Source organism: Mustela erminea, chromosome 13, assembly GCF_009829155.1.
Source record: "Mustela erminea isolate mMusErm1 chromosome 13, mMusErm1.Pri, whole genome shotgun sequence".
Classification (NCBI taxonomy): Eukaryota; Metazoa; Chordata; class Mammalia; order Carnivora; family Mustelidae; genus Mustela; species Mustela erminea.
Window position 1 is genome coordinate 47,684,056 of NC_045626.1, and position 20,863 is coordinate 47,704,918.

Sequence of the window (20,863 nt, forward strand, 5' to 3'; positions counted from 1 at the left end):
CTCTAAGGTGAGAGAAATCAAAGATGACCTTAAATTTCTTATAAAGATGGTTTTACCTGACTCTCCCTCTCCAAATGCCAATGAAATGATAAAGCAACTCTAACAATAAGTCAACTGCAATACTGACAAGTCAAAATGGTTGCCACCAGCAGATCAGAACTAAAAAAAATTCACTAACGTTTTAAAAATAGATAGACTCAGACTGATGGTAAAATCTAACCAAAGAAAAGGCCTTTTAAAAAGTGAGCCTTTTCCTCAGAACATCACATTAATTCCAGTATAGGCAGAATTCCAGAAGTTGCTGAATGAGCAAACATTTGCCCTTAAGCTAAAGTCATGAGAATAGATTTCCAGAAGTATTAACATTGGAGAGTCCATTAATAAATACTGAGACAAGGAGATCAGGGCAGTAACTTACAGTAATCACTACAGAAGGCACTCCCAGAAGTGCCTAGAAGACAAACTATCCATATACCCTACAGAAAATCTCTCCGATCAAGTTCCCTTTTCTCCTACACTCTGCCATTGAAGTAGGGCTCCTGTAAACCAGAACCTGCACTTACTGTTAGCAAAGTAGGCATTCTTCCTTGAGCTAAAGAAGTTAAGTCTACATTTAACAAAAGTATTAATTTAGAGACATTTATAATTATAAACAATTAAGGGTCAAAAAAACACATAAAAAACTTTAAAAAACAGTATTTTTTAAAAAAAGAACTAAAAACTGGGACTCCTGGGTGGCTCAGTCAGTTGAGTGTCTGACTCTTGTTCAGCCCATGATCTCAGGATCATGGGATTGAGCCCTGTGTGGGGCTCCACACTCAGCACAGAGTCTGCTTAAGATATTCTCTCTCCCTTTCCCTCTACTTCTTCCCTCCCCCAGCTCTCTCTTTCCCTCTTTGTAAAATAAATAAATCTTTAAAAAAGAAAAGGAATTAAAAACCAGTGGAGGGGCACCCACTGAGTGGCTCAGTGGGTTAAGCCACTGCCTTTGGCTCAGGTCATGATCCCAGGGTCCTGGGATCGAGTCCCGCATCAGGCTCTCTGCTCAGCAGGGAGCCTGCTTCCCTCTCTCTCTCTGCCTGCCTCTCCATCTACTTGTGACCTCTCTCTCTCTCTCTCTCTCTCTCTCTCTCTGTGTTAAATAAATAAATAAATCTTTAAAAAAAATTAAAATTAAAAAATTTAAAAAATAAAAACCAGTGGAAAAAAAATTAGCCTCTGGATAAGTAGTTTTAATATAGGAAACAAAAGATATCTGATGACATCTTTAGATTTCAAAGGCTGATAGATTCATTAAAAACAAGCAACAGGGGGCGCCTGGGTGGCTCAGTGGGTTAAGCCGCTGCCTTCGGCTCAGGTCATGATCCCAGAATCCTGGGATCGAGCCCCGCATCGGGCTCTCTGCTCAGCAGGGAGCCTGCTTCCTCCCCTCTCTCTGCCTGCTTGTCATCTCTCTCTGTCAAATAAATAAATAAGAAATCTTTAAAAAAAAACAAGCAACAGGTGGCCCTGAAACAAAGGTCATAATCATTAAAAGCATAATAAGTGGGATGAAAACAGACTAAATGTGAATGAAGACAGAATATCTACCTAAGGGACTCCCAAAATTCAGCATAAGAGGATAAAGTTACAAAGTGTAAAGAAAAATTAGACAGAATGGGAGGACCTGGCATCTTAGTAATATGTGTTCCAGAAGAAGAAACAGAGAGAATGGAAAGGGATACTTAAAAAAAGCAGAAAAAAAAACCTTCTTGGGCTAAGTAAACACTTGAGATTAATGGATGAATTAGATATTCTTTTTTTTTGTTTTTAAGATTTTATTTATTTATTTGACAGAGAGAGATCACAAGTAGCAGAGAGTCAGGCCGAGGGGTGGGGTGGGGTAGGGAAGCAGGCTCCCTGCCAAGCAGAGAACCTTACTGGGGCTGGATCCCAGAACCCTGGGATCATGACCTGAGCTGAAGGCCAAGGCTTTAATCCACTGAGCCACCCAGGTGCCCCTGAATTAGATATTCTTACAGTGATCTTGCTATAAAACAACTAGAACCTACAGAAAAACGTAATTTTTACTAACTGCTGAACTCACAGGAAGAGAAATGCAAGGGACTTCCACACCACCACCACAATCATCAACAAAAACAAAATAAAACTCTGAGCTATCTCACAGCCCTGGTGGACGGACTGAACCTGAGATATCCAGTTTAAGCCCAAACTCCTGGAATGGATCCAAAGTAAACCTTATCCTTACCACTAGAGTCAGCAGAAGATAACTCCGATATGGATTCCCAAGTATTTCAGAATATAGAAATATCTTATGTAGTAATGAAATGGTTAAAGATTTAAAAGATGGAATGTCCAAAATGAACACACTAGAAGTTATTACAAAAAAGTGGGTAGGCAGACAAGGTTGAAATAATCTGAGCATCAATAATAATGATCATAACTGAGTGACACACATTCAATATATAAAATCCTATGGGTTTATTATACTCAAAAAAGAGAAAGCCTCACTTTAATCAAAAACAAAATGAAACATCACACACACACATAACCTATTTGTCACCACTGCAGATAACTATTACAGAAGACCCTACTCTGAAAATTAGCAATTAAAGGGAGAAAATTAAGATGTACCATGCCTTTCTAGTAGGAACTATATTCCAAGGTAGCCAACAGTCCCAATTTATAAGGGTAAAATCCTATTTTCCGAAGAACACAGCTAATAAATGTAGAAATAACAGACATGAAAATTTAGCATTTTATAATCTCTAAAGAATCAATTCAGGAAAGGCTCACCAGTAGATGTGAAAACCATTATGGAAAGACAGAAAGAATTATAATTTTTGCAAGATTTCTTAGTATCACACATCCATCCCCCCCCTCAGATTACTTGGTGGAGAAAACGTGACTCTATTCTAATAAAGAAACATGGCTATCACCTTAACCCAGTGATCAATCTTAGAATCCCTAAGAGTGGAATAACCTGAAAATATCTGTCTCCTGATACAATGCAATATGAAGTAGCCAGCTTTAGTTATGAAGTACTGTTGTCAAAAAAATGTTTAATCTAGACCTATCAAGCCTTCACATCCAGTATTTATTCAATAGAAAATAAAGGAACAAGATAAAATGTTAAAAAAAAAAATGCAGAAGGTGGCAAAATTTTAGGAAAATGACCCTACTTCAAGAAGCCAATGTTATGAGGGTGCTTGGGTGGCTCAGTTGGTTAAGTGTCTGCCTTCGACTTCCTTGGGTCCTGGGATTGAGCCCTATGTTGGGCTCCCTTCTCAGTGGGGTGTCTGTTTTCCCCTTTTCTTCTGTCCCCCCCGCCCCCGCTCATGTTGTCTCTTTCACTTGTGCTCTCTCTCTCTCAAATAAATAAAAAATCTTAAAAAAAAAAAAAAAGCCAATGTCCTGAAAGAAAAAAAAATAGGAAAGGGAACTATTCTATGTTTTAAAATGATAAATGCATTGTGTATGAGGGTTCTTTACTATTCTCCCTTCCTTTCTGCATTTTTAAAATCATTTCATTAAAAAAAAATAAAGAAGGGGGTGCCTGGCAGGCTCAGTCAATAGAGCATGCGACTCTTGATCTTGGGATCATGAGTTCAAGTCCCATGTTGGGCATACAGCTTATTTAAAAAAAAAAAAAAGAAGAAGAAAAAGATGACTAGGCAGACTTGAAAAAGAACCAAATAGAATTTTAAGGAATGAAAAATTTGGTTACTAAAATAAAATAACTCAGCACAAGAAAACTACTGAAATACTTAGTATATTGAACAAGACAGTTGAAGGGCGCCTGGATGGCTCAGTGGGTTAAGCATCTGCCTTCAGTTCAGGTTATGATCTCAGGGTCCTGGGATCAAGCCCCCCATCGGGCTCTCTGCTCAGCGGGGAGCCTGCTTCCCCCGCCTCTCTCTGCCTGCCTCTCTGCCTACTTGTGATCTTTCTCTCTGTCAAAGAAATAAAATCTTAAAAAAAAAAAAAAAAAAAGACAGTTGAAATCACTCAGAACACTGCAAAGAGAAACAAGAGGATGAAAACAGGAAAGGGACATCAAGTGGTATGAAGGAGAGAATGATGAGGTCTCATCCAGAATCTAAAAACAGAGAATGGAGAAAACACAGTATTTGAAAAGCCAGTAGCTGACAGTTTTCCAGATACGATTAAAGATGTGGTTTCATAGATTTTGTAATATATACTAAACAGAATTAAAAAAAAAAAACTTGGTTAATTGGTTAACTGAATTAAAATTATAAAGCACCAAAACAAGAAAAAAGATCTTAGCAGCAGTCAGAGAAAAATGATTGTTACCCTGAAATAGCCTTACAAAAGTAAAAGTAAAATAAAAACATCTGTGGATAAAAACTAAGTTTAGAACCAACAAATACCTTTTTCTTTTAAAAGCAAAAAAAAAAAGATTTTATTTATTTATTTGAGAGAGAGAGAGAGAGAGAGAGAGAGCAAGAGAGGGGAGAAGGTCAGAGGAAGAAGCAAACTCCCTGCAGAGTCGGGAGCTGGATGAGGGACTCGATCCCAGGACTCCGGGATCACGACATAAGCTGAAGGCAGTGGCTTAATCAACTGAGCCATCTGGGCACCCCCCCTAACAAATGCCTTCTGAAGGATGTATCTCAGAAAGGATAATAATCCTAGAAGGAAACTGAGGTGCAAAAGTAGTAATAAGCAAAGAAACCCATAAAATATATAGGCAAATCTTTTAAAAAACTGTCTTAATAAAGTCATTTTTAAAGAAGCTTCTAACTTAGAATGCTAAGAAAAAGGAAATGAAATGCTAGGCATAAATAGTATGTAAGCAGAGTTCAGGTGTTTTAAGGTCTGTGTATTATTCGAAGGTGGTCAAGATATTAACTTTATATTTAGGAACACATGGTAAAATTTCAGCTGGCTCAGCTGGAAGAGCATGTGACTCTTGATCTTGTAGTTGTGAGTCTGAGCTCTGTGTTGGCCTAGAGCCTACTTAAAAAAATTTGTTTTCAAGGATGATCAAAAAGATATAAAGAATTAAAAAACAAAAAGTAAAGTATCGGATACAAATAAGACAGACATCCTCAAAATTCAAAACTGGGAAAGTAAAAACATAAAAGAAAGAAAAGGGAGGAAGAAAACCAAATAGCAATGAACAGAAACATGAAAAAAATCATATATATGAAGGCCCTGGTGTTTTTTATTATTATGATAACTTGGGACTTGACCTTGGTAATTTTTCTTTGGTAAAATTATTTTCTTAAACTTTACCATAATTATACAGGTAGTCTTACTAATGGTGCAATTCTGAGACTACTGTGCTTATGAGATTTAAAAAATGAGTAGTTGGGGGTATTTTCATTCTGTCATCCCTGTGTCTTTGAGAACCAGGCTTCTCAGTATGGGAAGAGATGGAGATGGTATTAGAGAAAAGGTTAACAACAGATCTACAGTCTTGAATTTGCATTTTAAAAGTGAATTCATGAGGTATTTTGTCTATCTGAAAATTAGGCAAAGGATATTCAAGCTATTCTCCAAGAAGAAATGTAAACTGAATATCATGTAAAAAAATAACTTAACCTGAACAGTTAGAAGGAGAATGCTAACTTAAAATTAAGGTAACATTCTTTACCCATAAGATAGGGTATTATTAATTCCTATGTTTTTGCTCGAAGCTAAAGAAGATGCAGGGAAATGCATGTTTTCAAACCCCTCCCCCCACCAAAAATCAAGCTGTCCATCAACAGCAGAATCGCCAAATGACATCTATGCTATAGAATATAATGCAGCCATGAAAAAGAACAATGTCTTTAGTCCTTTGAAGAGTTTGGCTATTTTTCAGATAGCCAGATTTGTTGGTAATTTGATTATTAGGTATGCAGACACTATCAGAGATTATTGCTATACTAACAATAATATAATTGTAGATCTCAACTATGTTAAACAGAGATGTAATGGTTTCCTACTTACTGATAGTATTCTTATATTCCTAAATAAACATATGTACCCATTCACACATACACACCACAGAAGCTACAGACTTAAATTAACATGTAAAGACTTCTAAATCATAGCCTAAAATGAATTAAAACATGTCAGAACAAGAAGTACAGTATGGTCTCATTAAAATTTAAGAGAAGAGAAGAGGGGGACATCTGATTGGCTCAGTCAGTGGAGCATGTGACTCTTTGATCTCAGGGCTGTGAGTTCAAGCCCCCCTGTTAGGTATAGAAATTACTTAAAAATAAAAACCTTAAAAAAGGGAGAGAGAGAGAGAGAGAAGAGAGAGAAGGAAGGGATAAAACAAAGGAGAGACAGACAGAAAAATAAACCTGGACCCGGAAAGATACATGATCAGATTGTTAATAGTAATTATCCCCAGGAACAAAAAAAAATTATGTTCTTTCTCTTTTGAAACAATGAGGTTACATATACTCATTTATTCTTGTTTGAGTAACCAGAGGATAGCAATATAATAGAAAAAAATAGAAGACGGACTTAGTTTGGAAAAGAAGATAAATTAATTAAATCTTAGATGTGTTGGTTGTGAGTTGTTTATAGAGAATCAAGGTAAAGGTCACTAAGAGAGTATATGAAGTGTTAATAGAGAATAAGGTTAAGAGAGGTATTAGAAGAAAAGGTTAAGAGAAGGCTAAGAATGTAAGGAAGCCCTACATTAAATGTGTAAGGAGACTCAATAGAAAATGATATATTTGTAATAGTATGTCATGAAAACCAAAGAAAGTATATACTTTCATAGAATACTAAATTCTATTTTTTGTATTTAAGTTTACTAAATACTAGTTAAATTACACGAAATAAAAATAACACTAAAGAAGGAAGTACAGACATAATGGAAGGAAATTTCCTTCTTGCTTTATAGCTAGTGGGACTTGAGGCCAATGTGGATAGTATTGAGCCCACCTTTTTGTACCCTATTTCTTACTAAAATAAATATGAAGTTAAATCTACAGAAGGAGAATAAAGGACATTTGAACTTTTGCCCACATGAGGAAAAAATGTATGTGAACAATCCATTTGATTACAACCAATTTAATAGTAGGTTTTAACAACAGCACATTATATTTCAAATAATTAATGAAGAAAAGGAAACTCACTAAGTTCTGTGATAAGTTTAAGATTCTGCTGCCGGATATTTTCAAACTCTTGCTGTTTTTTCCGCATGTGCTCTTCAGTTACTGCACAGCGATCACATAATCCTGCTCTTAACCTAGGAAACAAAAAGAAAATATTTTTAGAATAGAACTTAAATGTTCTTACCAGAAATTAAGTTTATGAGATCATGGTTGTGTTAATTAGTGGAAATTCCTTCACTATGGATATGTTCACCAAATCATTATGATGTACACTTTATTTTACAATTTTATTTGTCCATTATACCTCTGTAAAGCTGAAATTCAATTTTTTCTGAACTACTAAAAGATACTTCATTATATTTGAAAGCCAAGATTTTTATGCTTTTTGAAGCTCTAAAGAACCGACTTGGTAAATACAGAGAAAATTAACTAGTTTAATGATGTATTATACCGTTAGCAAACACATAATGAATGTTCAACTTTTTTAGCTGAATGAATACTAGGTCCAAGAATACTAAGTAAACAAAACAAAACAAAACAAAAACCCAAAAACAACCTTTATATTTTGTTCCTTTCATCATTAAAAAAGCCCCAATGTTGGGGCATCTGAGTGGCTCAGTGCGTTAAGCTTCTGCCTTTAGCCCAGGTCATGATCTCAGGATCCTGGGATCAAGCCCCAATTCAGGCTCTCTGCTTGGTGTGGAGCCTGCTTCCCCTCTCTCTCTGCCTGCCTCTCTGCCTACTTGTGATCTCTCTCCCTCTGTCAAATGAGCAAATAAACTCTTTAAAAAAAAAAAACCCGAATGTTAGAAAAATTCACAGATGTACTATTATGCAAAAAAAGTTTTAAAAATAGTTTTCACTGATTATTTGTGAGTGCTGAAGGGAAGAGGGCAATACATATATTGCACATAGGGGCTGGGGAGTGGTAAAGAGAAAGGTGTACCTCAAAATGTTGATAACAGTTATGTTATAGGTACCCGTATTATAGGAGATTTTTTTCTTAGCGTTTTTCTCTTTTTCAAAATTTCTCTAATTTTATTATTTGTTAATCAGGAAAAAATATAGTTAAAAAGAAGACATATACCCCACAGCAGGAATTTGGGAAATACATAATCTGAAGTAATAACTTTAACTTGATAACCTGTCAGTAAGATACTAAGCATTTAAGTGTCTATGGAAGTCATAGCATGGTAGTGTAAGCCATGAATTTTATAAGTTAAGGAGGTAAAAAATTAAAACTGTACAACTAAAACAAACAAAAAGAACCTAGGGAATTTTACAAGAAAGTAAAACTCATATCAACAATGTTGATATGGATGAAAAAATAAAAATTAGAGATCACAGATAGGATGCAATAATAAAATCAGAATGCCTAGAATGAAGAAATAAAGAATTGGACATCACAGTTTAATTAGAGTATGCTCCAAAGACAGGAATTAGGACAGTCAAGATCTTTGGAACCATTTTATATGACAAACATCTAAGTAAAGATGACAGAGTTAACATTTCCATCAACTTTTGCTCCTTCCCAAGATCCTACAAAACTATAGCAAAGATACATGTATATTTTTAAAAACACAAACCCACCAGGACAGGCCTAATGGGAGAGAAAACAAACAAAAACCTTAAAGCTAGGCAGTGGGTGGACAAAATTGAAACTCCCTGAGAATGCTGAATCCTAAGCCAATGATGGGAAAAGTCTAGAATTGTGTTGTCCAATATGGTAGTAACAGCTACAAATGGCTATTCCAATTTAAATAAATTAAAATTGAAATCGAACTCAGTTATGCTCAAGTACTCAAAAGCCACATGTCTAGATGTTACCATATTACGCAGTGTAGATATAAAATATTTCCATTATCACAGAAAACTGTCAGACAGCACTGACTTAGAACCAACCTGATATATAAAGCAGAATTTGCAGAAGTTTAAAAAATTGGTTCTCAGCGTGAGTGATTTACAGTATTTCAAGAAATCATCATACCAACGTATTTTCTCTTATATTCTGAACACTCAAGTGATCACCCCTTCCATTCCCAGCAGAATACTCCAAGTTGAGTCTCTAGAGGGTCTAAACAGACACTGGTTTGGGAGATAGGAGGTACAGATAAGGGTAGGAGTAAAATAATGAAATGAATGTCTATGCATGCCAAATTCTCGGGCCCTAGCCTAGGCCCTCATCATCTATTTGGCTTCCAGAACTTTGGTAGCCAACCTTCATTCCAAGAAGCAGAATAAAGGAGCCTCCTCTAGGAAATCAGATCTAAAGATACTGACATTAGAGAATTATCAGTGAAACACACAAGGCAGATCAACCTGCAGGGAAGGTCATAGCCCACAATTCCACTCAGAGCTTCCAACTTTCATCCACCTCTCTTAAATATGAATAGATAATGAAGATCAACAGACAGCTGAGATAAAGTAAGAGACTAAAACATGGGGCGCCTGGGTGGCTCAGTGGGTTAAGCCTCTGCCTTTGGCTCAGGTCATGAGTTCAGGGTCCTGGGATCCAGTCCCGCTTTGGGATCTCTGTTTGGCAGGGAGCCTACTTCCTCCTCTTTCTCTCTCTGCCTGCCTCTTTGCCTATTTGTGATTTCTCTCTGTCAAATAAATAAAATCTTAAAAAAAAGAGAGAGACTAAAGACACTAAAAAAAAAAAAAAAAGAGGCAGTACTTGGGTGGCTCAGTTGGTTATGAGTCTGACTCTTGATGTAGGCTCAGGTTGTTGTCTCAGGATCGTGAGATCAACTCCTGCACTAAGTGCCACATCCTGCTCTGGCTCGGCAGGGAGTCTGCTGGAGATTCCCTCTCTCTCCCTTCCCCCAGCTTGCACTTGTGTGTGCTTTCTCTCTCTCCCCTAAATAAATAAATCTTTAAAAATTAAAGCTACATAGAGAGAAGAAAAAAAAATACCACCGTTGTCAAACTGTAAAGAACTGAAGTTCAGTTCTCTCAGGAGAACTGAAGAAGAGACCAAACTGACATGAAAACAGGACTGCAGTAAAAGGAAATATCCTGGGAACAAAAACAAAAAATCCTAGAAGTTAAAAATATAGCAGCAGGAAAAAATCCAAACTCCACAGAAGGTGAGAAAATAAAGTTGAGATAATCTCCCCCCAAAACAAAGAGAAAATAGAAAAGATAAGAAAACCAGAGCATTGGGGCACCGGGGTGGCACAGTGGGTTAAGCCTCTGCCTTTGGCTCAGGTCATGATCTAAAGGTCCTGGGACTGAGCTCTCTCTTCCGCAGGAAGCCTGCTTCCCGCCCCCCCACTTTCTGCCTGCTGCTCTGCCTACTTGTGATTTCTCTCTCTGTCAAATAAATAAATAAATTAAATATTTAAAAAAGAAAAAAAAAAAAAAAAGAAAAGAAAACCAGAGCATTATCCTAGAATGTTTACCATGTCAATAATAAGAGTTCCCAAAAAAGTGAGTCTTGGGGTGGGGGCAGGGGTGGGCAGAAAATGAGGAATAAAAAAGATATGAGACATATAGAAAGCAAGATGGCATAAATCCAACTGTATCAATAATCCATTATTGATGGAGTGAGATAGGAAATCAATAATTACATTATTAATTGATAAAACACTCCAATCAAAAGGCAGAAACTGTCAGAACAAAAAAATGAATCAACTTTATGCTATCTACAGTAGACATGCTTTTTAAAAAAAAAGATTTATTCATTATTTTAGAGAGAAATGGCATGTGCATCCTGAATTGGGGGTGAGGGGGCTGTGCAGAGGAAGACTGAAAGAGAAAGACTCTAGTAAACTCCCCTATGAGAGCAGAGCCCCATGTGGGCCTTGTTCTCATCGCTGTGAGATCATGACCTGATCCCAAATCAAGAGTTGGTTAATGACTGAGCCACCCAGGTGTCCCTACAATAGACATACTTTAGATTCCAAGATACAAATACACTCAAGGCAAAAGGATGGAAAAAATATATTCCATGCAAACAAAACCAAAAGAAAGCTGGAGCATCTACCTTAACTAATATCAGACAAAACAGACTGTAAGATAGAATGTGTTACTAACACAGTGAATTTTATAATAAAAGGGTTAATTCATTACAAAAATAGAACAATGATAAATATAGGCATCTAACACTAGAGCCCCAAAATATACATAGAGCAAAACCCAAGAATTTGAAGGAAAAAAGGAAAAAACAAATTCAACAATAATAGTTGGAGATTTCCACTCTCAGTAATGGATAGATCAAGTGAGATAGGAAATCAACATAGATCTAGCAGACCTGAAAAAAACCAACAACACCTTGACCTGACATCTACAGAACATGCCACCTACAACCGCTGAATGCACATTTAGAACATTTGCCAGGACCATTTCCTAGGTCACAAAACAAGTCTCAATAAGTTTAAAAGCACTGAAATCATACAAAGCATGCTCTTCTATCACAATGGAATTAAATTAGAAATCACCAACAGAAGAAAATTGGGAAAATCCACAAATCTGTGAATCCTAAACAATGTACTCCTAAATAAACGAGTTAAAGAAGAATCACAAGGTAAAGTATAAAAATAGGCCACAGCATACATGCACATATAAAGAAATGGTCAATAAACAATAAAAAGTTCTTGAAGACTAAATATGTGATTATCAAAATAATCTTAATAGTAGGGTTGGAAAATAAAATAGAAAAGAAATATTCTAGAACATGGGGAAAAAAAATAAGTGACAGAAATCAGAGAAAAGATTATAAAGAATCGGTTTATGGCTGAGAACTGCTCCAGGAGGAGAAAACTCAAAAATGGAGAGGGGAAATAACAGAAAAAAATTGCCATACCCTAAGAGATACCAGCCTTCAGGTTAACAGGCTGAGTGCCCAACACATTGAAGGAAACATACATACCCTTCCCTCACATAATTTTAGAATGATAAGAAGGTCTTAAATTCCAGGAGATAAAAAAAATTTATTATCTATAAAGGAATAACATTAGAATGGTATCAGTTTTATCAACACTGGGTGCTAAGAGACAATGAGAAAATGTCTTCAGTCTGGAGGAAATCTATTTTGAACCTAGAATTTTATATCTATTCAAAATATCCTCTAAATCAATAGAAAACAACATTTTTAGACAAGCAAGGACTCTGAAAATTTACTTCCTCTGTACTTTTCTGCAGTTATTTGAGGGTGAGCTATAAGAAAATGAGCATAAAAAACTAATAAAAGGAAAAACAGGCCCACATTTTATCAACCTTTTCACTGGTATATATTCAAGGTCTAAATAGGATCTGGCACAAAGCTGGTACCCCATAATTATCTGCTAACTTGAAGAAAATAATGGACTTAATGTAGGGATCCAGTGAAGAGAAATCCCAGAATGGCAGTTGTAGAATAACCTAGAAAGTAAATGCTCCAAACTAGTACAGAAAGTTTTTTAACCCAAGAAGTATGCCTTCAAGAAAAGGAACAAAAAGGATTACAATCAATGAATAGAATAACTAACACACTACATAATATTAATGACCTAGTAAGGAAGACATGTTTCTTATCTCAACATGAAAAAAAGTAGTTACAACTTCTAGGACAAGCACAGCCAAGCTCATACAAATATGTCCTTGTCATAGCACATTATGGGCTGATTTGAGGTTAATTTGAGCAGCTGATTTGAAACAGAGTAAAAAAGTAACTATGTGGCTTGGACATTAGAAACAGTCTCCTTGAGTGGCACAGAGGTCATGACATCGGATCTATAGAGAAGAAAATGTTATCCTGGCTCAGCAGAGAGTATTTACAGAGTCAATAAATAAACACTATTTACTATTTTTTGGCTTCTATAATTAAATTATAACCTAAATACAAAAGATTGAGATCTGGTAAGAGAAAACAATGTAACCATTGTCAAGACTGTCAATATTATTTACATGGAAAGATTCAGGTTAACACAGGGTGGGAAGTAGAAGAGAAGAATGACACAGGGAAAGGCTGAAATATCAATACCTTCCTCCAAATATAGTGGTAAGTTCAGGGAGACTGTTCAGACATTTTCCTAAAATATATTCCTCGTAAAGACATACTTTTACATAAATATATGTATTAAGGTTCAAAGGTAACATAGAAGAACTAAAATAGTAACTATTCAAAAATATGCGAGAGATAAAAAGAATTCTCATTGTCATAGTAAGAAGTAAGCAGATATTGTCTCAAATTGATAAATCAAGTACTAAAGTAAAAATACATCATTGATGGGGTGCATGAGTGATTCAGTCATTTAAGGGTCTCAGTTTGGCTCAGATCAAGATCCTGGGGTCCTGGGATGGAGCCCTGCAACAGGTTCCCTGCTCAGTGGGGAGTCTGCTTGGCCTTCTCCCTCTGCCCTTCCTCCATTCATGTGCTCCTTCTCTCTCTCAAATAAATAAAATCTTAAAAAAAAAATAAATAAAAAGCAAATACATCATTTAAAACTTTGGAAAACTAAGAACTGTGACTGACAGGGGTGGGAAAGACAGGTACAAAAAACCTTTTTTTATGGTAACTATGTATCTTTATAAAGTACATGCATTACTTGAATAAAAATTCAAAAGGGGGAACATAAAATAAGCTAGATAGCATATTCATTTCATTATAGCATTTAAATTTAACAGTATTATATTCTCGAATTTGTATGACATCTTTTTGTGTATTAAGGTACTAAAAAGTATATACACTTTCTTGTCTTTCTGCTATAATACTTGTGTCTTCAGATTCTCAAGCATTTCTACAGCTAACGGTAAAGTCTATTTATGCCTTTAAAATTCCAAAGAAAATAAGTCTCTGTAAACCATTCCAAAACCAAAACACTATTAAACTGTTATAAGAGGCAACTCAATTTTAACTATTTGCTTAAAGTACCTGACATTTCGTATTTACATTTCTCTTTTAAACATTGCTGTAATTAATAGCTTAGGGTCCTTGTAATAAACAATGAAATAGCTGACCTGACTGTGGTAAATAATTTATACACAGAATTACTAAGCCATAAGGGCCAAAGAGAACATGACATTGAAAAGTCATTGAAGGGGTGGCTGACTGGCTCAGTCAGTAGAGCATGTGACCCTTGATCTCAGTGTAGTGAGTTCAAGCCCCATGCTGGGTGTAAAGCTTACTTAAAAAATAAATAAAAAGTAAAATAAAAAACAGAAAAAGAAAAAAATCACTGAAAAACACTGAAAGAGGTAAATGGCATTGAACAATTCTCATGAATTATTTAAATGTCATTCTACTAATCAGTTTGTCAGTAAGAATTGAACACTACTGTTTCTAAGAAATCAAATCTAATACATTAAAATGTTATGACGTATCATCAAAAAGAATTCCTTGGAATCCCTAGTTTTCAAGTTCAAAAATGCCACTGATATAGATAGCTAAAAAATGAAACAATATTCCCTAGCTTCTTTATTACTTCTAGTTTTCTCCAATTAACTGCCATTCTTGATAACAATATCTGTGGAAAAGCGTCAACTCTTGATTGCTTCCAGATCCTAGTTTAAATTTAAATCAATGTGAGAAAATATGCTAGCTCCTATTTCCATCAGCAAGGTTCCACCACTTTCCTCTTGCCTATTTTCCACTGATGCTATCAGAGAAAGAAACAGCCTCAATTTCACAGGAGAATGAATGCAATTTCAGTCGCTGTATATAGGTAACAGGGAAAGAAGAGTAATTCTACTTGTAAGATCAGAAAGCAGCAACTATCGTGAGTTATATTTCAGTTTGTTCATAGGGATGAAGAAGAACCTTTCATTTTGCAATTGGAAAACTTAGCAGATTAACAAGTATGCTCAATTGTTTGCTATACCCCAACAAGAATTCCTCAAATTTATTCATTTTCAAAATGAATAAATTTTCAAAACGTATACAAAGAGTACTGTACGTGCTAAAATACAACAGTGCCCTGTCTTTTCTATTAAAGAGTTTATAGTGTATTAGAAAAAGAGAGGCAATAAAAAAGTAATTATGGCAAAGAATCATGACAGTGGAAATAGGGGGTACTATGAAAGCACTCAGCAGAACTAAATCCACTCTAGAAAGTCAGAAAAGGTCTCCTAAAGAACATATTTAAATTTAAACCTATGAGTAAGACAAAAAGAGGACATTTAGTCTAGTATTTGAAAAATAGTTGCACAACACTAAGTCCTCTGATTATGAGTACAAATTTTCCCTTTCAATGACAGATGAAATACAAGTTTCCTATGACTGCCAAAAATGCTTTTAAAAATACTGAAATCTATTAGACAATCATGGCTTAACTGCTTTGTTCAGATTTTTTTTTAATGCATTTTATCTACTCCACACAGTAACTATTTCTTAGATTTAGTGAAATACTTTGTTTTCTCTAAGGAAAGTCTATTATAACAGCAGTAGTAGAACATAAAGCAGCCATATAAAATTATAACTTTTTATTATCTAATTTACCTTTACTGAGTAATTCCTCTCATTTAAACATCTCACAGTCACCAATTAGGAGGGATACCAGAAGTTTCTAAAAATCACTATATGTACTTTTAATTGTATTAATCTTATTTAATCATCCAGGTAGCCCTGAGAAGGTATGGCTAGTGTCATGTCATATATTCTTGGCTTTTCTTCCACTCTGATAATTTTTGTTTCACAATTTCTTTTCGTTGGCCGGGCCTTATTCTTCATTAAAGCTTAATTAGTATGTCCAAGGATTCCGCACTAACACCTCTTCCAATTTTCTTCCAATACCCTTTAAGATGTCCTTAGATCTCTTATCCAGTCTCTAGGTTTTTAAATCCCATTTATATGCAGAGGATGACATTCAAATTCTTTTCTCCAGCCTGAATTTCTCTAGTTAGTTTCAAACTCACATATATAACCATCTACTTGAAATCTACATGTGGATATAATAGTTGCTGTCAATATCTGCTCATATCCGTTTGTAATTTCCCTACTTAAACCCTCCAACTGCTTCCCATTGCAATTCAAATCCAAACTTTTTGCCCATGATCCTACATAATCTAGTTACTCCCACCTTTCAATCTTATCTCCTATCATTAACCCTCCTATTAATTAAGAACCACAGTGGACTTTCTATTTTTTTTTTTTTAAGACTTTATTTATTTGACAGAGGGGGCACCTGGGTGGCTCAGTGGGTTAAAGACTTTATTTATTTGACAGAGAGAGACACAGTAAGAGAGGGAACACAAGCAGGGGGAGTGGGAGAGAGAAGCAGGCTTCCTGCTGAGTGGGGAGCCTGATGCCACGCAGGGCTTGATCCCAGGACCCAGGGATCATGACCTGAGCTGAAGGCAGCTGCTTAACGAATGAGCCACCCAGACATCCCTGGACTTCCTATTCTTCAAATGTTTCAAAACTTTTTTCTCCCTAAAACTTCTGCATTTGTGTGTTCTCTTTTTATCTCTTCAAGTTTAGTTCTTCAAGTGACTAGCTCTTACCGGAATCATTCAGGTCTCAGTTCAAATGGCACCTCCTCTGAAAGGCCATCCTTGACACCCATCCCTTCACTTCCAAATCAATGTCTATGACACTTACTTATACCATTCCATTTTATTTCTTCATAGCAGTTACAGTCTGAAATCACCTTATTTGTATGACTCACTCCAAACCTCTGTAAATTAAATATCAGCTCCATGACATACCATGGACAGTATTATCCCTAGCACCTAAGAGCAACACCTAGATCATAGTAAAGACTCAAATATTTATGAATCTGAATCAAGGGCACAGTATAAGCTTGAAATTCAAATTCACAGCTATGACTCCGAAGCCTATGCAGCTTTATTCCACAACAGGCTGCCTACTGCAGTAAATGTGCACCCTCTGGGACAGCAGTTGTGGAAGACAAATATACAACTGTAGTCTGCCCAGGTGTGGAGTAGATTATCCCACCACTAAAGGTACAGAGGCAAACTCAAACCACCAGCCCTTCTGTAACATATACAAAATAATAACAAAAGAAAATTATTAACTGTTATTTGTTATAGGTAGTTCAAGGTCTTAGATATCACTTACAGTTCAGATGGAGGAATATAGCAAATCCTGGAAGTCTTTTCTAAATCTAGGGTGTTAATCTCATAGGAGTAAAAAGTAATGTATGTATCTGGAAGTAAAGTAAGTGATAGGCATTATTGTAGAAATACTCAGAAAGAAGAATCCCTAGACTGCTTGCAAATAGAGAAATATGAAGGGGGAAAAGGGAAATATGAAGATAAATAGAATTGTGAAGCAGTTTCCACCTACTTAGATGTAAAAATGGAATTAAGCCATCAAATGAATCAGAACATTAATTCTAAGTACTTAGAGCTATTCTTAAGCTTGTCCTATATCAAACACCAGATAAAGAAATATTACTTAAAGGGTAAATTGATGAGATTGCTGTAATTAATAAAAAACAAACTTGTAAGTATATATCCTTAATTTCTTACAGTATTTATTCAAAGTTGACATCAGGTTTGAAAAGGGCACTTTTAGTCCCAGAACTGTTTATAAGTCAAAACCAATGTTCTATGCAGGGGGAATCACCTCCTACTCGAGAACACCTAAGAACCAGACTCACCGATCTTCTAAAACTTTAATGGTTTCATGGAGGACTTTCTGTTGCTCTCTCAGCTGTTGATTTTTGGTGAAGAATTCCTCTAGTCTCTGTGCGTCTCTGAAAGTCAAGAAATAAGTTTATAGAAAAGTTGTAATAGGATAATTATCATAACAGGAGAATTCTACTATAAGAACCCCAAATTATGGTCCTACCCATAACATGTATTTCTTATACTAAAATAAATAACTTCAAAGGTAAAGTTTAAATATCTTGTTAATCACAGTTCAAATTATACTAGAATTTATTCTGCAGTGTTTTTATGTATTGTGAAGGTATTATTCTAAGTACCGGGCATTCATTATACAATGCTGGAACACGGAGGAAGGAGTGGATTCTAATGCCATCATTGACTCTATGTTGTAAAAAATGCTATTAAAGTATACACTGTTTATTATTTTGTCTACATTTGTTAATGTAAGTAACAGGTATCTCCACTCATCTCTATTCCAATTATGGGAGATACATACTTTCTTATTAATGTTTGTATTGCCTAAACTTATTTGGCATTAATTTTTAGCCAGACCTAGCAGTGGAGTGGAAGTACATGAACCGTATATCCGTATATCCTAACACCTAGTTTTGAATCTCAGCTCTCAGTTGTCAGCTGTGTGACCCAGTGCAAGTTATCGAAACTATTTGTGCCTCAAAAAATGAAGATACATTACCATTTATCTAATAAAGTATTTGCAAGGACTAAACACTAATGTATGCATAGCATGCAGAATAGTACAAGCACTCAGTAAATTCTAATTACGTGCTTATCATTGTGATTTCATAGTCAAGAAAAAACAAAGACATCTAAAATGTTCTCTAGTAGATTACCTGTTTATTTTCAAAGGTAATGTCATATTCTACCTCTCCATCATATTTTTAAAAAAGATCACATTATTATATAAAGTATGCATATAATTTAATTCTAAGAAAACCCATTAGAAATTTGACTGGGATTTTCTCTATGGTCTTAAAGATGAAAAAGATAATACTGTGATTGAAACATCTTCCCCAGTCCCCTCAAGGGTCTAGAATATCAGATGACAACTAGTCCACTACAAATAGTAGATGTCAAAATGACTGTATCAAAATGGCTAGAATGTAATATAACTGGCAGCAAAACAGAGTCAAACAACTAAGTAAAAATGTCAGATACCCAATAGAGAGGATACTTTGTACATTCTGGTTGAATAATTCACATTAAATGAAAAAGGAAAAATCAATACATCAAAGAGAAAGAGTAACAGTCTACTGCATATAGTTCTGGTAGTATATGTAGACATCTGAAATTTTGGATATAATATAGTGATAGCTGAAACTCATTAATTTGGCTGTTTCTCACTCAATTAACAAAAGATTTTTGGGGCACCTGGGTGGCTCAGTGGGTTAAGTGCCTTTGGCTAAGGTCATGATCTCAGGGTTCTGGAATTGAGCCCCACATTGGACTTCCTGCTCAGCGAGGAGCCTGTTTCCCCCTCTCTCTCTGCCTTTCTGCCTACTTGTGATCTCTCTCTCTCTGTGAAATAAATAAATAAAATCTTTTAAAAAAATTGTCTATTAGTACTTCTAGAAAATGTATTTAATTCAGAGGTAGTACCAAGATTTCATTGATCCTACTTTGCAAACAAATATAACCAAACTAAGAACTAAGAACTTATCTAAATTTGGGGGGAAAATTGAACACTTTTTCGAAGTTAACAGACTGTTAGCTGCCAGCACCCATTTGAATTTATTTTTAATCTAAATAACCTGTATCATAAAAATATAACAATAAAATATTACATTCCAGATCATACATTGAAGAATTACACTCTCTTTTTCTCTAAAGGAATGAAAAGTAAATAGCAAAATGTTTTTTCTTAAATTATGAACAAAAGAGAAAACTTTGTAATAGTAATGTGATATTTGATTTTTCCTACATATACATATTCTTTTCCAGTCTATTTAGAATGATTCAGAATATAACAGCATTTGTTTTAAAACCAAATAGACTTATGGCCTAAGTTTAAATTAAAACTAATCTCAATTAAAAAAATATTCGGGGTGCCTGGGTGACTCAGTCCTTAAGCGCCTGCCTTCAGCTCAGGTCATGATCCTAGGATCCTGGGATCGAGCCCCACACTGGACTCCCTGCTCAGCGGGAAGCCTGCTTCTCCCTCTCCCACTCCCCCTGCTTGTATTCCCCCTCTCACTGTCTCTCTCTCCCTCTCTGCCAAATAAATTTTAAAAATCTTAAAAAAAAAATTCATGTCCTGGGGGAGGGGGTGGCTGGGTTATGGACATTGGGGAGGGTATGTGCTATGGTGAGTGCAGTGCTGTGAAGTGTGTAAACCTGGCAATTCATAGACCTGTACTCCTGGGGCTAATAATATATTATATATTAATAAAAAATTAAAAAATTAAAAAAAAATTGTCAACTCAGTGGTAAACATAATGGGGTTACATGAATAACTTAACAAATTCCTTAAGAAAGCAAACTGGTGAATTCTAAATGGTACAAAAACCAGTCATGCACTTTCAAAAAAATTAAGAGTGAAATATATTGTAAGATAGGTCTACCTTGGACCTCAACCAAAGGAAGCTGGTTACTACTATACAAATAACCAACCTCAGGTGCCTGGGTGGCTTAGTCAGTTAAACATCTGTCTTGGGCTCAGGTCATGATCCCAGGGTCCTGGGATGGAGCCCTGAATCAGGCTCCTTGCTCAGTGGAGAGTCTGCTTCTCCCTCTCCCTCTGCCTCTCCCCCTGCTCATTCTCTCTCTCTCAAATAAGTAAATAAACAAAATCTTCAAAAAAAATCACAAGTGTTATAGATGATCTTTGAGAAAGTAAAATTTGGCAGTCATTTACAAACTTAATGTTTCTCATGTAGCTGATTGGTAATATAGGTTACCAATTGGTAACCTATATTATAGGTTGGTTATAGGTATAGCAAAGTACATTCTGTGTAAAATGTCTGTAATAAAAAAGTATATTTGTGATAAGCAAATCTAGACTGTTTCTAATTATGCGTCATGACTCAACTTCAGGGAAATATTCTGATTCAAGCTAAGAGGAAATATTACCTTGTAGTTATAAATCTATCATTTAAAATAGTAATATTTTAGAAAATAGAATCACTAGACCTACATGAAGAATCCATTTTAATAAAACTAAATTCCTTTAAAAACATGTAGTGAATGAAGTTTGAAATGTGCAGTCA

General features: G+C 35.4%; 1 protein-coding gene across 6 annotated transcripts in view; it reads right to left on the minus strand.

Annotated features, from left to right (window-relative positions):
* The window catches only part of RBBP8 (RB binding protein 8, endonuclease), a 146,270-nt gene that overhangs the window by 86,719 nt on the left and 38,688 nt on the right, over window positions 1–20,863 (minus strand). For all 6 annotated transcript variants that reach the window (XM_032310040.1, XM_032310037.1, XM_032310038.1 and 3 more), the window contains 2 exons: window positions 17,630–17,725; window positions 7,107–7,219 (listed from right to left, as the gene is read on the minus strand). In XM_032310040.1, the coding sequence (XP_032165931.1) occupies window positions 7,107–7,219; window positions 17,630–17,725 (209 nt within the window). The remainder of the gene's footprint in view (window positions 1–7,106; window positions 7,220–17,629; window positions 17,726–20,863) is intronic.